Source organism: Frieseomelitta varia, unplaced genomic scaffold, assembly GCF_011392965.1.
Source record: "Frieseomelitta varia isolate USP_RPSP 00005682 unplaced genomic scaffold, Fvar_1.2 scaffold_894, whole genome shotgun sequence".
Classification (NCBI taxonomy): Eukaryota; Metazoa; Arthropoda; class Insecta; order Hymenoptera; family Apidae; genus Frieseomelitta; species Frieseomelitta varia.
Genome location: NW_025110694.1, coordinates 89,842 through 108,624, shown reverse-complemented (window position 1 = coordinate 108,624; position 18,783 = coordinate 89,842). Strand labels below are relative to the sequence as shown.

The 18,783-nt window shown below is 34.2% G+C and overlaps 1 protein-coding gene across 2 annotated transcripts in view; it reads left to right on the top strand.

The window, feature by feature from the left end:
* Positions 1-340: 340 nt before the first annotated feature.
* Positions 341-18,783, top strand: part of LOC122537214 (ras-responsive element-binding protein 1-like) — a 31,551-nt gene continuing 13,108 nt past the window's right edge. For both annotated transcript variants that reach the window (XR_006308569.1, XM_043670234.1), the window contains exon 1: positions 341-822. Coding sequence is in view for 1 of the 2 variants with exons in the window: in XM_043670234.1 (XP_043526169.1) it covers positions 804-822 (19 nt within the window). In the remaining variant the exon portion in view is untranslated. The remainder of the gene's footprint in view (positions 823-18,783) is intronic.

The following is an 18,783-nucleotide window of genomic DNA, read 5'->3' as shown; positions in this document are numbered from 1 at the left end:
GAAATGACCGCTGTTATCAAAGAAAGAAAAAAAAAAGAGGAATACAAAAAGAAAGAAAAAGAAAGATGTCGGGGGATCGAGAGAAGCGTCGGTGGAAAGACGTCCGGCAGAGAATAGGGGAAGAGAGGAAGAAGCGCGGTGGAGGACAGATAACGAGTGAGAGCGAGAGGGGTGGCGTGGGTGGGTGGTGGGGGGCATCTCGAGCGACGAAGTGGGGGCTCGGGCGGTCGAACGGGGCGGTGGTGGGGATAGGTGGGCAGGTAGAGGGGAGAAGGACAAATAAGAAGGAAGATGAGGCTCCTGCAAGCAGATCGAGAAGAACTCTCGTGCGGATGTCTTCGGCACGAGCTGGAGCTGCTCTCTTTCTCTCTTTCAGTACAGACTTTGTGTGTTCCCTTGTTGTGTGTGTGTCTCTCTCTCTCTGCCTCGAGCGCACGCTCCAGTCGACAAGCACACACCGTCGCCGTCGTTCGGTTGCCCTCTCTTTTTCACCGTGTGTCCGTTCGTAGCGGCCTCCTTTCCGTATCTGGAGGAGAGACCCTTATTCGTTCTCAGTCGTTGACGACGCGTGGTTGTGAACAGATCGAGAGAGACTTGCGAGTGATACAGTAGTTTCCAACCCACTGTGGTGCGACATGCAGACTTGTGCAAATGCGCCTCTAGTGTAGTGTTACATTTATTTGTACAAAGACACCAAGTGTTTAAGTATTTTGGATGTTAAGTGCCGGGACCGTCGTCCACCTTCCAACTGGATTACACTGGACCAGGAAGTTCCAGGAATCAGGACGCTGCGAGAAAAAAATATGGATTACTCGACGAAAGGTACGTCCGCATTTCTTCCCGTTTTTCCCGCGATTCTCTCCACGAAGAGATTTTTCACGTTTTTAAATCTCGAAGACTTGATGGTAATAGAAGTTAATGGTAATAGAATTCATCCGCTCCGAAAGTTATTCTTGTTTTTCTTATTCGTTGCTGATTTTTTTTTTTTTTTTTTTTTTTTTTTTTTTTGGAACGGAGAAAAATATCATATTGTACGGAGAAAATACATATTCGAGAGAATGTGTGTGGATTAAAAGTCTCGACTTACTGTGTAGAGGAAAGATCGATTAATTTTGAAATGATACATGACAATATTGTATATCGGTTGGACCCGTAAATATCCTGTTCTTGGTCGCGTAAAATCTACAAATACAGTAATTTAATCTTCGATATCTACGAGGCGCTGAGAAGCCACGGTTTGAAGATCGAAAGATCTGTTTTCAAATCTGTGTCGAAAATTTAACGCGCTGAGTATCCGAAAATCGGAAGCTGGCGAAGTCTCGAAAGTTTAAGAAGCCAAGGACGCGAGGATGAAATGCTTTGAAATTTCCTAAGTTCAAAGAAATCACAATCGTTGAAAGTTCGAAGAATTTGGCGGTTTTCTACGATCGGAAGCTATGAAATTTCGAAGGTTTAAGAATCCGAGATGATCGAGAACTTTGAAATTTAAAAGTCTGACGGTCGGAAAACTATAAGGCCACGAGGAGTTTCGAAAAATCTGAAGATCAGCATGTGTAAAAGTTCTCGGAGTATCTTCGAAAGTTCGGGAATTCCCAATCGCGAGAGTTTAACGATCCTGAGAAGATCTGAAAAGTTTCGGGAAGCTCCGAAAATCTCCAAAGCCCAGAAATCTGGAAATCGATGACTCGAAAAAGAGCTCCGAAATGTCCGGAGATGTTGCTCGACTTTACAAATTAGTTAAAAACTCGAATCGACGACGAAATACCATCCGCACGATAAAAAAAAACGTAAAAAGAAAAAGAAACTCCGAAACGACTGAAATCGAAAACGATCGTATGTTCCATCGCGATCTGTCTGTTTCCATCGCTGCGAAATCGTCGCAAGTTAACCGCGTCATTGTGTGTCCATTAACACGGCCATTTAATTCCGCCGTGCGCGGAGAGATCAAAAGTCGTCCATCCCGGAAACGCTTTATTTTCGTTCGGTGTTCTTCCATGTCTGTTCAAGGAGACCGATTGGCCAGGCACAAGTGCCGAAAAGAAAATAAAGAAAAAAGCGTAACGACAAACAGGATTCAGAGCTCTCCTCTCTTTATTGCCAGGCAAATTTCGTCCCATCTTTTTCACCCGTCCTTTGTTGAATCGTCGTTATGTTGTCTTTATTTATCTGTAGGAATATTTAGGCCGAAATTCGATGGCTAAATGAGCTAAGGTCTGGTACCTATGACCTTAGAAGTTAGGTAGAAGGAGAGAAAGATATTATCTCTCTCTTTCTCTCTCTCTCTTTCTCGCTTGTTCGCTTTTTCCTCTGCCAGCCTTGCGATTAACACACGAAATGTATCGATGTCCTATCGTGTAAATGGGATTCTCGTTTCAAGAACGCGGCGCGAACGTTTCCCCTGTGTCAATGTTACGCGAATAGTTAGGCTCAGTTTCGTACGCTCGGTGAAAATTCTTGCGATGGGACACCGCGCGCTCGACGACTCTTATTTCTTTTTTATTTTTTATTTTTTTTATTTTTTTTTTTTTTGAATTCGCCTGATCGAGAGAGACAAGACGAGAAGCGAACTTTATTTCTTTTTATTTTTTCATCGACGTTTGGATAGAAAATTATTGTACTTGTCTGTTTTTGGTACTGCAGATAAGATTCATTCTTCTAATTGTAAGAGGAAATTTTTGAGACGAAGTATATATATATATATATATATATATATATATATATAGATATTATATTTTTGACTTTTGACTCGAAAGGGAGATAGATCTTTCTAAGTTCTTCGTATTTTTCTTTGGAAATTGAGGATGCTCTTGAGGCAGAGTCCTTGCAAAAACAAAAATTTAACAAATTTGTAATATTTTAACAAATTATATACTTTTATTATAAATATATTATTTATTTTAAAATAAATTAAAACCTAAAGTATGTATTTTATCAGCATTGTATAAAACAATGTTTCAGTTGAAACACATGCAGGTTATGGTTCGATTAGTTAAAAGTTCCTTTTCGTTTCTCAGTGTTTTTAATTGGAGCGCCGCGTTCTCTTCTTTTTTCTTACATAAAATGTAAAAATACCATCAGAAATGGTATTGTTTTAGAAATGAAATTGTCAATGGAAATTCTTCTTCCAGTTCTCGATTTGTGGGGAAAATGATCTTGTTATAGAAATTAAAATATCTAATACTTTTTTTTTTTTTTATAAGGCAGTTTTCGATCGAAGATAATCCATCGAGATTTCGAATCTTACAACTGAATGATTAATCAGAAAATTAACAAATTTCTTTCGAGGCATGTTTCAAAGGCTAAGTCGTAATATCACGATCTTAATAATTGTGTAATTCTCGGTCAGAGATAATGTTATCCCCACCAGGATTTCTACTCTTAAATTTAATAGTCTAATAATAACTTAATTGAGATAACAAACTAATCATAAACAAGGTGAATATGATTTTCGATAGAATTAAAAAAAGGGGAACAGAATGTTCAATTGTGGTTGATTCCTTTATTAAAAAAGAAACAAATATATATAATTTAAATATTATTCAAAGAAATGATTAAACTCTCGTGTAAAGGAGATAATTCATGCAAAAGCTCATTTTCTTGAAAGTGAAATGCACCTGACGAATTACAATTTTAATTTATTTTTCTTTCGTATTCAATTACTAATTAAATCACATTCTTTTATGCGGTTTTTATTTTATGTCTTATGTGGTTTAATTGGAAGACATTTATCTCGTTAATTGATTACTTAACTTGATGACAATTTGAGCTATTTGTACTCTTTCTATTGCACATTTCCTGATATTTGTAAAATGTAAGTTTGCACGAAAAAAATTACCTCAAATTCCCTCTGCAACAATTACTCCACAATTTTGTTCTTGCATCAATCAAATTTCTGATAATTTGCCCTGAATTTTGCCTAAAAATTTAAATCTGCTCTGATTAGAAAATTTAAATGGCCATCTAAATTTTTCACATTTTTTATCCACAACGATAACTCGTCAACACGGACGACGATAATTCTCAACTTCTCGAAAATAGAAGAATAAAAAAAATTCGCCAAAAACTAATCGTCTATTTATAATAAAAATTTCAATCTACTTTGATCGGAAGATTTAAACGGCCATCTAAATTTTTCACATTTTTATCCACAACGATAACTCGTCAACACGGACGATGATAATTCTCAACTTCTCGAAAGTAGAAGAATAAAAAAAATTCGCCAATACTAATCGTCTATTTACAATAAAAATTTCAATCTGCTCTGATCGGAAGATTTAAACGGCCATCTAAATTTTTCACATTTTTATCCACAACGATAACTCGTCAACACGGACGATGATAATTCTCATTCTAACTTCTCGAAAGTAGAAGAGTAAAAAAAATTCTCCAATACTAATCGTCTATTTACAATAAAAATTTCAATCTGTTCCGATCTAGAAAGATCATCGTGTCCGTATTTAGTCGTAACGATAACTCGTCCAATTTGCTACCGATCGTGATCGTCGATCTCTCGCGAAGGCAGAAGGGTTAGAAGAAGAAGAAGAAGAAAAAAGAAATTGGCGTCGGTGAAACGAAAAAGCTTACGAGATAACGAGATTACGCGGGATCGCACGATGACGCAATGGCAACTTCGCTATCCGAGTAGAGTCGAGTCGAGCCAGGCCAGCCACTCACAGTTTCCAGGAAGCCTCGAGTATCGATTTTTTCGGCGTCGCTCGATACACACACACACACACACACACACACACACACACACACATATTTACAGACTCGCTGCGGTGAAAAGTGGTGGAGAAAAAGAGGCGCGCGATGTGGCGATCTCGCGTACGACGCTGACGTGTCTGAATTCTAATCTATCGGCGAGTATCGACGAGACGGCGAGGGGAAAAACAGGCGACATGCCTGTCCAAGTCCACGTAGATAAGGACCTGAAACTTCCTCTTATCTTGGAAAATTATTTGTCGAAACCGCTCCCGTGAAAGGACTGGCGATCTCTCTTCGAGAATGGAACTTCGAGTTGAGAGGAGTCGCTCGATTTTTCGAGTACTTTGAAACATTCATTTCACTTCCTCTCTTGTCTTTTCCTTTTTCCCTAACCGATCGTTTGATGGTCGAATAAAGAATAAAATCCGACAAGAATTAAGTGGGGAATTTAGTTGAAGTCTTTAGTGGACATAGTGGGAGGGTTTCTTTTAACCTGAGTGAGGAAAGACAAAGTATACGAAGGGACAAGTATCAGACGTTGGAAGGATTAATTTAATTATTTAGAATTGAATTATTTTATTTGGTTAATTTAATATTTATTAATTTAATATTATTATTATATATTTATTATATATTAATTTAATATTAACTGATATTAGTTGAATATCTAATCAAGTTAGTTGAATTATTACATTTCTCTCGGAAAGTACCTACAGGGAAGAATTAATCTTCCCAAAGATAGGGAAATGGAAAAATTAATATTACAATCCAAGTATCCTACTTTGAATAGTATCTTATATATTTTTACACACTCTGATTTCTGTTTTCCCTCTTCTACAAATACAGAATATTCTAGCCGTTATTAGCAAGCAAGTTCGCAAGTTTGAATAATTTAAATAATTTAAATAATTTAGTTTAAATAATTTGACATTGATCCTTCCACAATAAACTCCAACAATTGTTCTTCCAATGTCTGAGGGCAAACCTCGGAGATTTCGATGCGAGGCAAGTCATTTGACCAATTGCGCTGGCAACTGATTGCGGACCATAACGAGTGACCAAACAACCCCCCCCCGTGTACAATAATTCGTCGCATTTCTTCTTGGAAACTCGTCGGTGGATAGAAATGATTATTATTCGTTTTGCCTGCGTTATAATAAGTATACTTAAAATTATAATAAACGCACATAAATATAAATATTATATTAATAAAGATATTAATAATAAAAATTAAATATAAATATTGTATGTTATATTAAATATAAATGTTATATTTAAGTGTATTTATTGAAAAAAAAACTGAGAAAATATTGCAGTTTTGGGACAAAAGAATTCTCGACGCGGGGGCGTGAAAAGGGAAGCGGTTGACTCTTTCCATGCCACGCCCTAATCCAACAACCCCTGTAACAGCCCCGTGAAAACGTTCTTTCCTCCCCTTTCATTCTGAACGAGATCTGTTTCGTTGCCCTGTTTTGTTTTCGAATCGGGTTTCCCCTTTCAAAGTCTCCGTCTTAAGGAGAGAGCATCGATTTTATCGGTTTACTTTTAATGCTTTCTTGTTGATTAACTGCCTGGAAGATCTGTTTTCGAACGTGTGAAATTCAAGAGCAATATCAGGAGTCAGGTGATCAGCGATTAAACGATTGGGATTGTCTTATCTTTTTAACTGGGAGATCTCCTTGTGATCTCTAAAAGTCGGATGTTTGCACGTTTTTTTCGTGAAACTTCGGCTTGAAGTATATATAATCTGTCAAAGATGGATTTTTATATCTTTCTCTCTCTTTGCCTGTGTGAACGTAATTGGAGACCAAATAGAAATTCGTGTTGTTTTCCAAGTATCAGTACTAGAATAATTATTCTTACATGTAATGTGAATATTGTATAATATTACGAATATTGTATAATATTGTTATGAATTCATTTTATGTTCATAATTATTATGAATGTTGTATAATATTATATTTATTAGATGCAAGTGACTCCGATTTTCTTAACAATTATTCCTGAAAATGTAAATTTGTATAAATATCAACAGTCTGCTTATGACACTTGCAAGTAATAACTAAATTTCATTTTCTTCATTGTTCCCAAAAATATCAATAATATTTATGATATACAACGTATGGTATACTATGAATTTTTATACAATGAGAAATTTTTCATGAAATTCTCCTAATATAAAGTATAAAGCTTAAAGCACAGTGCTTTTTGTACCATTTATGCCTATATCGAAACAATTCTTTCTCTATTGCACATTTCAGATATGAATTTGCTTAGAGATCATTATCTCTATTTACAACAACCTAACAGTTGCAATAATATCCTAGAAAGCTGCAGTAATTTTAATTACGCTTCTAAAAATACTAATTTTTAGAAATAGTGACTTTTCCTATCGACATTCCGCTCTTGGAGAACAGTTTGATCGTTCCTAGGACACTTATTTTAATTATGCTTCTAGAAATTTATAAAACAGTTAGTAGTTTTATTTTTATAAATACTAATAAAATGGATAGTAATTTTATAAATACTAATAAAATAGGTAGTATTTTTATAAATACTTATAAAGTAGATAGTAGTTTTATAAATACTTATAAAGTAGATAGTATTTTTATAAATACTTGTAAAGTAGATAGTACTTTTATATTTATAAATACTAATTCATAAAAATAGTGACGTTTTCTATCGACATTCTGCTTTTGGAGAACAATTTTTGACCATTTCTAGAACACTTATATTAATTATGCTTCCAAAAATTTATAAAATCATTAGTAGTTTTGTAAATACTAATAAAATAGATAGTATTTTTATAAATACTTATAAAGTAGATAGTAGTTTTATATTTATAAACACTAATTCATAAAAATAGTGACGTTTTCTATCGACATTCTGCTCTTGGAGAACAATTTTTGACCACTTCTAGGACACTTATTTTAATTATGCTTCTAAAAATTTATGAAACAGTTAGTAATTTTATTTTCGTAAATACTAATAAAGTAGATAGCATTTTTATAAATACTTATAAAGTAGATAGTAGTTTTATATTTATAAATACTAATTCATAAAAATAGTGACGTTTTCTATCGACATTCCGCTCTTGGAGAACAATTTTTGACCATTTCTAGGACACTTATATTAATTATGCTTCCAAAAATTTATAAAATCATTAGTAGTTTTGTAAATACTAATAAAATAGATAGCATTTTTATAAATACTTATAAAGTAGATAGTAGTTTTATATTTATAAATACTTATTCATAAAAATAGTGACGTTTTCTATCGACATTCCGCTCTTGGAGAACAATTTTTGACCATTTCTAGGACACTTATTTTAATTATGCTTCTAAAAATTTATAAAACAGTTAGTAATTTTATTTTCGTAAATACTAATAAAGTAGATAGCATTTTTATAAATACTTATAAAGTAGATAGTAGTTTTATATTTATAAATACTTATTCATAAAAATAGTGATGTTTTCTATCGACATTCCGCTCTTGCAATTAGTTTAACTACGCTGAAAAATACTAATTTAAGAATAATTATTATATATAAGGTTATATTAAGAATAATAATTACATTTACAAATTATGAGTAAGAACATTGACATTTCGCTGTTAGAGAGCAACCGTTCCCACGTCAGTTATTTCAATGACACATTCGAAAATGCTGATTTACGGTAATATACAATATATATATATACACAATCTACCTCTATCGACAGTTCCACTCTTGACAAGAACAATTCGACCGTTCCCAGGTCACTTTGCTAATCCACCTGGCTGGTGGGTGACCACCCTCTGCCCCTTTCGCAGTAGTATGCAGTAGTAATTCTCTCTGGTAACGATCCATACGCAGCCCCGGGTTGTAGGTATGACGACCGCGTCTCTAGGTATATGCGGAAACACTCGGTTGGGCCACGTATACGAGGATTCTTTACGTGACATCCTTTGCGTTGGCTCGCACACGTTGGTCAATAAAAAAAAAAAAAAAAAAAAAAAAAAAAAAAAAAAAAAAAATCACTCGACGCTAAAAAGAGGAAAGAAAAGAAGAAGATCGAAACGTGTTACTCGACTCCTTTGCCCGTTTTCGTGTGATTATCTTATTATTGCAAAAGAGGGAGAGGGTGGAGGGGGGGGGGGGGAAGCTCGATTATCGTTCCTCTTTACGAAAGTACGGAGCATAAAGGTCGGTGGGAAAGAAAATGGTCGATTCAGCCACTGTGCAACGCTCGTCGTTATTGCACGTATGTATGTGCAATTACGGCGGAACTCGTTGATTACTTTTAGCAATTTTATAATATCAGGAAGTTCTCATGTTTGTTTCTCTCTTGGCTCGGTGGTATATTATCGGCGTTTATAGGTATTTACTTTGCTTTCGTTCGGTGTCTAGATCGGGTTAGATCAGGTCCGATGTAAGGATGAAATTGTTACAATAAAATGTGTTGCGTTGTACAAATGAAATATAGGTGAACGTGTTGCATGATAAATAAAATATAGATTTGTGGAAAATCGGCGCCAGATAGTAAATTGTAATAGATGAAATAAAATTGGAATAAAATGTAGGTAATGTAACTTTATTGCGGTCACGTGAACATGGAATAAATTATAATATTAAAATGGTTGGTAGATGAAACAGGATTGGAGCGAGAAATAGATATTTGTATCTGTTCGTTTAGGAATCGAAAATCGTCGTGATCTGAAGATTAAACTAATGTATCTTTATGTTACATATTTAGAACACATATGCATATTTACATGCTACGATACAATCACCATCTAAATTTGTTTGTTAAATAATTTGCTTGCTTATTATGATTATGTCGTTGTATCAAAGTAATTCGATTGTGTACCTGCGGTTCAATCCTGATTTCCAGTCTCATGGTTTTACTATTTGCCACCTGCGCTCACTTCTTTTTATTGAACTAAAGTAAACAGAGATTGCTTCGGCAAACAAGATTCACAATTCGAAGTTACCTTGGAACTGAAACTTCATCGGATGATAAAATCACTTGCTCAAATGACAAAATTGTAGAATTTTTATCAAATCTGCAATTCAGTCGAATTCGATTCTCAAACCTTTTGTTTGTCCCGAAGAGATCGTAAAATAGATCCTTCTAGTCGATCCAAATTTCCAGTTTGCGCTGGCAATTGATTGCGGACCATAACGAGTGACACTGTGTGTTCAAACAATTCGTCACTGGATAGAAAATGATTGAGAAGTAATAAATTTACTGTTTTTGTTTCGCCTGTTTTTCTCTTTACTTAAATATAATTAAAAGACTGAGAAAATATTGCAATTTTGAAACAGAAAGTATTCTCGACGTGCGTCATTCCGGCGCAAGAGGTTCAATTCGATCGTCGCGAACGTGATATGGGATGTTAAAAATCTGGCGCGGAGGAAACACGCGTTTCTCACGTTTTCAAGATTTTCTTGGGAACAGAGTCGCGGATCCGTCGTGCAACGAACGCTTGAAAAATGAAAGGCAAAGCATGTTCGTTTCCTCTCAGCTCGTCAATCGAAGCCAGGAAAATTCTTTCTCAGACTTTACAAGCGAAACCAGAACGACTCGTTAATCATCGTATTACAGTCTCGCAGACGGAAGAGACGGCAAAGAAAAATAAAGGAAAATCTTGACGAGCCATTTCTCCGTTTCTCTAATGGCGATCCACGCTTCTGATCTCGTTAATTGGAATCGGTGGATAGATTTGATGGATTTTGCCGGGAGAGTAATTATTCGTCATTTATTATTCAAAGATTCGAGAAGTTTAATAATTACAAACTGGACAGCGAATTTTTATGTATTTACAATACATAAAAATCATTTAATATTGTTATTAAATTTAGTTATTTAAATTATTTAAATTGACGACAGAGTAGATATAGATGCAGTGTGAAGAAATATATAAAATACCCAAATTATAGTATATATATATATATATATATATATACTGTGTATAAAATTTTTATTAATTATTTAATTAAAATTATAATATTCATTATAATATCTCTGTAATTTCATAGGTGCCATTTTTCAAATTATACCGAATGTGTAAATTGCAAAACCCAATCTAAATTTCCAAAAAATGTTCGCTTTACAATTATTTACAAATATTTATCAGAAAATCAATAATTGAAAAATTCAACATAGGTTGCTGTTTAACATTGAATGATGAAAAATTAGAAAATTTTTACTCATAATGGTTAGAGTTTGTTATATAATTAGACAAGTGTTGCCTCGTATGGAGAAATTGTCTTGGAAGAGAAAAGTATTAGATGAAATTGTTGGATAAATAATGACTTATTTACATTGTTTAGAGAATGCCGGAGTATACTTTACACATAGCAATGTTACAAAGAATACAAAGCCGCTAAGACGTACTTACATATAAAGGCCAACCAATAACTTTCATTTTTTTTTTTTTTTGGTTATACAAAGGATACATGAACAACGTAACAATCCCTGAATACACGATAAACAATGTTATAAAACGTGAACACATTTTATGTTTCTTACGCACGTAACGCAACATAACAGAATACTGAATACCGCAGAAGAAGACGCGCTTTATAAACCATATTTATTTGGCCATTATTCGTTCATTTTCAACATACATAGATGCCATCGAATTTTTTTTTTTCGAAATCGAATTCATTAGAAATAAATTTTTAAAACATTTTGATCTTCTTTCACTTATCAAAAAGACCAATATTAGACAAACATCATAAATATTTTTCTCTTTCTACTCATTGATAAAAATGTAAATTAGGCATAATTGCATGAATATCTCACTCTTGTATAGTGCGATAACTATAACGATATACCAAATGTTACTGTAATTCCTTAAAAAATAATGCCTCTTTTTAACACAGGCGTTAAAAATAGAACACTATCATAATTTCTTTGCCAAAATGATAAGCTCTTCTCCCCCCCAGTTTAGTCGATGAAACTATAAAATCATACCCGTTGTTCCTCCAAAATTCAGGAAAACAATTTCAATAAAAAGAAAGACAAAGGAACATAGACGAGACAAACGAACGTATCCGCAATACATGGAAACTTTTTCGTGTTCCTCGAGACTATTGGACATGATTCAGTGATACTGTTTGCTCCCGGTTTGCTCTGGAGGTCATTTCTCGTGTTTACACACGTACAGATGAAAACGTTTTCGGAGAAAGTCTGTCGATCATGCTGCGAGGAGATAACGACGCGTGGATTTCGAAATCGTTCGACAACGTCGAACGAAAACGATCAGCTGATCGAATCGAACGAATCTGTATAAATGATGCAGTCATCAACGTGAGATTCCTTCGGCGTTGTTCATCGTTCTTTTTTCTTTTTTTTTTATTTTTTTTTTTTCGTTCTTCGGGGGAAATTCATCTGAGAATATACAAAGGAATTTTTCGCCTTCTCTTTCCACTCTTTCTAGAGTGATAATGGTGCACTGATTGCTCACAAGAATTCTTCACAGAGCATTCCAAGGTTATTATTATCAAAATTCATTCGTCGATCGGCGAACGACGAAAGCCGCGTGAAAATTGACGAAGGGAAATTTTGATAACACCGCTTGAAATTGTAAAATTCTTCTTCGAGCAGAAGTGAGAAAAATTTTAATTTTTAATTTAAATTCATTGTCTTTTCCTCGGTAGGAGGAACCGAAGTAAAGATTGGTCGTTTAAATTGAAACGAAAGAAGATTGTTTTGTTTCTTTCAAGTATAAATTCAGTCGTATAAACGCAGAGAGCCTTCGAAATAAAATACACAGCGAACGTAACAACAATGAGATCTAGTCAGATCGGAGATATCGATCGTTGAGGTCGTTAATCAGCTCGTTTATGGTTACAAATAATTTCCGAGATTAATTCCACAGTTAAGGGAAGCAGAAGAAGAATGTCGAATCTCCTGATAAGGTGTGATACACAGCAGATAACGATCTTCCGTTGTCGCAAAACGTAGAGTTCTCTCTATCAGGCTCCCTGTCAATGTTATGTTTCCGTGGAAACTTTGGACCCGAGAGAATTTAGAATCTAATCTCAATACGTAAAGTCTGGTTGATAGGGTATATTATTGTTCCATGTAATGTATGTATATATGTATGACTTAACATGGATACTTAGACTTTACATATCTCCGTTACTTTATTAGTCTAAAAACATTGTTATATTAAATACGTAGATTAAATACAGGATGTAGATAGATTCCCATAACCATTTCTAAAATTTCAAAGTTCTATATTTTCATATTTATACATTCGTATACTCCTCAAATTTTACATTGTGACTCCTATATTTCCTAAATTTTTATATATCTAGGATATTCTGTATCCTTCGAACTTTAGACAGATACAGCTTTATCAGTATATAGAAAACATAACCTATACCTTTGTTAACAATTGTTAATATCTCCAATTAGAGCAAGAACTATCGTAAAAATTTGTACGAAAATTTGTTGAGTAATTATAATACGTGTACAGATCCTCTTATTTCACTCTACGTGCATCTATGTATTTCCACCTCCTCCAGAGTTCCCTATACTCTCGCCTTCCCCTATCCTCCCTCCCCTCATTTTCTCCTCTCGTCGCGTTTCTCCGAGCGAGTTGCTGGCCGTCGTCATCGCTGTCGTTCCAGGTTCCCTCTTTCCCTATTTCTCCTCTCGTTCTCCTCCTATCCCTCCTACCCTCGCCCACATCCCCTCCCCCCTCCCTACCCCGCAACACCCGCTCTCTTCACGCTCGGATACACCCACGCAGCACCACGCAGGAGAAGCAAAGATGGCGGTCGGTTAGTGTGTTTCGAGAGTCGTAGCCCTGACAACCTTGGACTTACCCAGCCGTAACACCCTGCCACCCTCTCTGGTGACACACGCTCTCCTTTTTTCTCTCTTTGTTTCTTTGTCCGCCCCTTTTTTTGTGTACAGGACAAAGAAAAAGAGGAAGAGAGAGAGAGAGAGAGAGAGAGAGAGAGAGAGAGAGAGAGAGAGAAATGAAGCAACAGCAGACAAGGGACAATAATTTAATTTGTCATAATATGAAAGTTTCATAATGTTACGTATTTGTTTTTAATTTTCTAACCTAATATAACTTTGGCAGATTACGCGGAAAAAACACACTAACCTCTAATTGGAGATCTTTTTCGATAATAGTTCCATAATGTATCTAATTTCTAACTTAACGTAATTTTAATTGGTTACGAGAGAAAAACACACTAAACTCTAATTGGAGATATTTTTGACAATACTTTCATAATGTACGTGTTTATATCTAATCTCTAACCTAACATAATTTTGGTTGGTTACGAGAGAAAAACACACTAACCTCTAATTGGAGATCTTTTTTGACTACAGTTTCATAATGTACGTGTTTGTATCTAATTTCTAACCTAACATAATTTTGATTGGTTACGAGAGAAAAACACACTAACCTCTAATTGGAGATCTTTTTTGACTACAGTTTCATAATGTACGTGTTTGTATCTAATTTCTAACCTAACATAATTTTGATTGGTTACGAGAGAAAAACACACTAACCTCTAATTGGAGATCTTTTTTGACTACAGTTTCATAATGTACGTGTTTGTATCTAATTTCTAACCTAACATAATTTTGATTGGTTACGAGAGAAAAACACACTAACCTCTAATTGGAAATCTTTTCTTACTACAGTTTCATAATGTACGTGTTTGCATCTAATTTCTAACCTAACATAATTTTGATTGGTTACGAGAGAAAAACACACTAACCTCTAATTGGGGATCTTTTTGACAATAGTTTCATAATGTACGTGTTTGTATCTAATTTCTAACCTAACCCAAACCTAACACGCAAACCTCTAATTGGAGATCTTTTTGACAATACTTTCATAATGTACGTGTTTGTATCTAATTTCTAATATCTAACCTAATATAACATTGATAGATTGCGAAGGAAAAAACACACTCTAACCTCTTTCAACTCTTTTGGATTCAAAGAAGATAGGTTATGTTCCAAAGAAAGAAAAAAGAGGAGGGTAAGAAATTACGAGGGATGTAATGAGAGGGAGGGAAAATGGTCTGAAAATGGCGAGAGAGAGAGAGCGAGAGTGAGACGGTGAAACGAGGAGAAAAGGGGAATTGACGGTTGCAGAGTGAGGGAAGTTAATGGAGCGAGGTAGAGGGGAAACGAGATAAAAGCTCGAGACAGATGAGAGGCAACCAATGGCGGGCGATCTCCCCCACCACTGGTTCAGCGCAGCATCACTATGATTCGTAGGAGGCGCTGGATGGCGGAAGTGCGCATGTCCGCCCTCGATGGACTGACACTGCTCCCTTTTCCAAAGCTCCCTGCGACATGAACTCTCGCAGGGGGTGCACTGCGGATACAGGGCGTGGCGCACAACCCTTCGAGGGAGACGCTTTCTCGCCGATGGCGACAAAAATTTTCTCTAGAGCCATAGATTACTTCGAAGAATTTCTTTCTTCTACATCTCTCCTCGAAGTCAAGTTTGAAGCTTGGAAAAAAGAAATTTTCGAATGGCCAGCTAACCTTCGAGGTTAGGAAGTTTCTAAGCGAATTTTCGTTTTTATCTAGAATGTTCCGTAGAATTGTTATCGTTGTCTTAGAATTTTTTCTTCGAACTTCATTTTCTATTAAGATGGAGGTTAGGATTGATTGATGGGGAAAAGAGACCTGCGTTTGAGGTTAGGTTAGATTCAGGTTTTTAGAAATTTTCACTTCCTTTGGTATGTTGTATTGGTTTAATAATAATAAAAAAAAAAGGACGGTTGAGGTTATGTAAGAATATCTTGTAATAACTTCAAGTCTTAATCATATTTACATATCTGTAGAAATTTTGTTTTGGATAGAGCTTGCTACCTAGTTGCTTAAGCAACAAACCTATTATTATATAATTAATACATCAACTTTCATGTAGATCGATAAATTTAAAAGCGCCTCTTGAGCAATCTCTTGTTTTGAACGAATATTTCACGTGAAGTGAAACGAAACGTTTTCTTTGGCACGAAAAATATTGACAAGATTCGAACGTGTAGAATGATTTAGCTCGAGCACGAAATGCCGAATTATCAATGAAACTTTGTTCATTCATATTTGTTCAACAAATTGACGATTGTGTTTTCAATTTAATTTAATTCTTCGATCGAGCACAATTTGTTTACAATTTGCTGTATTTCCCGGTACAGAGATAAAACAATTTTCGTGACCGATCGGCGGTCAATATTCTAAAATATTTTCTTTTTAAACCGGTAGCGTGCAGAAATCGATATTTCAATAACACCGATTTCTCGTTTGTCAGCACTTCCCTTCAATCTATAATTCCGTCGATCATTTCCGCGTAGAGTAATCAAAACTGATAAACTCTGAAGATTACAAAATTAATTCTTCGTCGAAGATTTTCGATGGAAAGCAATCTTTCTCGTTAAGTTAAATAACCTTTTCGAAACTTTAAAAAAAAAAAAACCGCAAAATTTGCAAATTATAAAAAAAGAATAAATAATATATTTTTCCTTGAATTGTTATGTCATCTGTTAGAAGTAACGGAACAATTGAATTGAAAGCAAACGAAATGATAAATAAAATGGTCTCTTTTTAGTCGAGAGATCTTTTCACGATCACTTCGAAGAATCGTCGAGAATAATCGAATCTCCGGTCGAAGAATAAATTCTGTTCGACATAATTGCCGAAGCGTTGTCATCGTTTCTGACTATGGTGAACGTTTCTTTGAACACTGCTGAATCAACAATGAGGCTGTAATCGAAAAAATATTGTCGTTCGTCGAAGCACGACGATTGAAAAGAAGAAACCATATCGATCTTCTTCGTACGAGAAACAATTTACACGATCTTCTCTTGTTCTTCCTTATAAATTCTTCTCTTGCTCTTCCTCGATAGAAAATTATTTTTCTATCTCTGTTTGTTTGAAGATTATTTCAAAATTATTTTCCTCTCTTGATAGAAAATTATTTTTATTCTTTAATTTAGCTACTTTTTCTCCTCCAATATTTTAATTTTGACAATTATTCTCGTAGATGACATAAATATATAATGGTATAATAATACAAAGAGAAGTAAATTTGTAAATGTTACTATTGCCTGTAAATATTACTATTACCTAAAACTATTATTGTAAATATTACTATTACCTAAAAATAATAATATTTAAAAATATTAATATTCGTAAATATTACTATTACCTAAAACTATTATTGTAAATATTACTATTACCTAAAATTTAATAATATTTAAAAATATTAATGTTCGTAAATAATATTTAAAAATATTAATATTCGTAAATATTACTATTACCTAAAAATAATAATATTTAAAAATATTAATATTCGTAAATAATATTTAAAAATATTAATATTCATAAATATTACTATTACCTAAAACTATTATTGTAAATGTTACTATTACCTAAAATTTAATAATATTTTAAAATATTAATATTCGTAAATATTACTATTACCTAAAACTATTATAAATATTACTATTACCTAAAATTTAATAATATCTAAAAATATTAATACTCGTTGTAACGAGCAGATTCTTTTTTATCGAATATTTTAAATTATCCTGCTATAATTCAATGAAAAATATTTATTTCATTATTATACAATTATTCTTCGTCTATACTGAAATTAAAAATTTAAATGACAATTTTAAACTAAACTTGGATACTATTGTTCCTTTCAGTTGTAATTTCTGTTAGAAGTGAACGAGAAGTGAGGGACTATTTTATTGTTGAAAAATTGCATTGCGAATGTTGGACACGAACGAAAGTGTCATGAGCCTCGATCGGTTCGCTGCAAGTCGAGCGATTCGGAGGGAAAAATAGAAATCGGTTTTCGTGGTTGACAGAGCCCCGTAACCATTGGTCTCGCAGCCACGATCGGTGATCGTTAGAAATGGAAAGCAGCCTGGGATTTCCACTTGTCAAGAGACAGAGGCATCTGTTGTTCCGAATTTCACCAGAGTGAACTCAGCTACTCCGCGATTTCATACGACGACCGATATATCCCACACTGGACGAACTGTTTTGTGACTTTACAATTTCCAACACGCAGCATCGCGGCGCTTAAAAAAATTTTTTTCAATTTGAACGCAATTCGAACGCCTTAAGCTGTGTACATGTCGAATTTCGGACATTTAAAATCTTCTACAAAATGTTCGAGGATGAGCAAATTTTTCAAATTAAAGAAGTATCTAGTCGCGCAGATGCTTGGATATTTTCATTGATCCGAATCGAATCTGAATTTCGCGTGTAGAAGCATAAATTAGATGAGCTTTTGAGCACTTTATCTGAATTTGAACGCTCGTTATTAAATAATATATATCCAGATGAAAATTTATTGGTCACAATTTATTCACATGCACGAATCCGAGAATTTCTTCAAATTCGAACGAAGATAATCTTCAAGTTCTTACTTAATGGCGGTTCGAAGGACAACACCAGGCTAGCAAAAGTTCCGCGCTTGATAATTTCGCATTGCAGAGTAAATAAACATTTATCTAGCAGCCGGATTGAAAAAAAAAAGAAAAAAGAAAAGGAAAAAGAACGCTACTTATCGGTTGCGCAAGAGGCAGAGCTGCTTATCTGGATTTCGAGAAATTTTGTTTTTTAAACATTATCTGGGATGATACGTCGTCTCGCATCCAATCGATCGTTTTCGAAAAATATCGCAATATAGCTCGCTTCGAACTGATTGTCAGAAAGATGAACGAAGATGAGATGAGAAAGTTTGCAATTTTCAACACGAAATGATACAATACACCTTGTACCTTTATTTCAAGTTAAATAAATTTTGAACTTTCACCGAAGAAATCTACTAGTTTCCACTAGTAATCTTTGCACAAAGTTTATATATATATGTAAATCTATAAATTATAAATAATATAATATATATATAAATTTTGTGCAAAAATTATTATTGGAAATTAGTAGATTTCTTCTAGTAGATATATATATATATATATAAACTTTGTGCAAAAATTATTATTGGAAATTAGTAAATTTCTTCGGTGAAGTTCAAAATTTATGAAGTTTAAATATATATATATATAGATATATATAAACTTTGTGCAAAAATTAT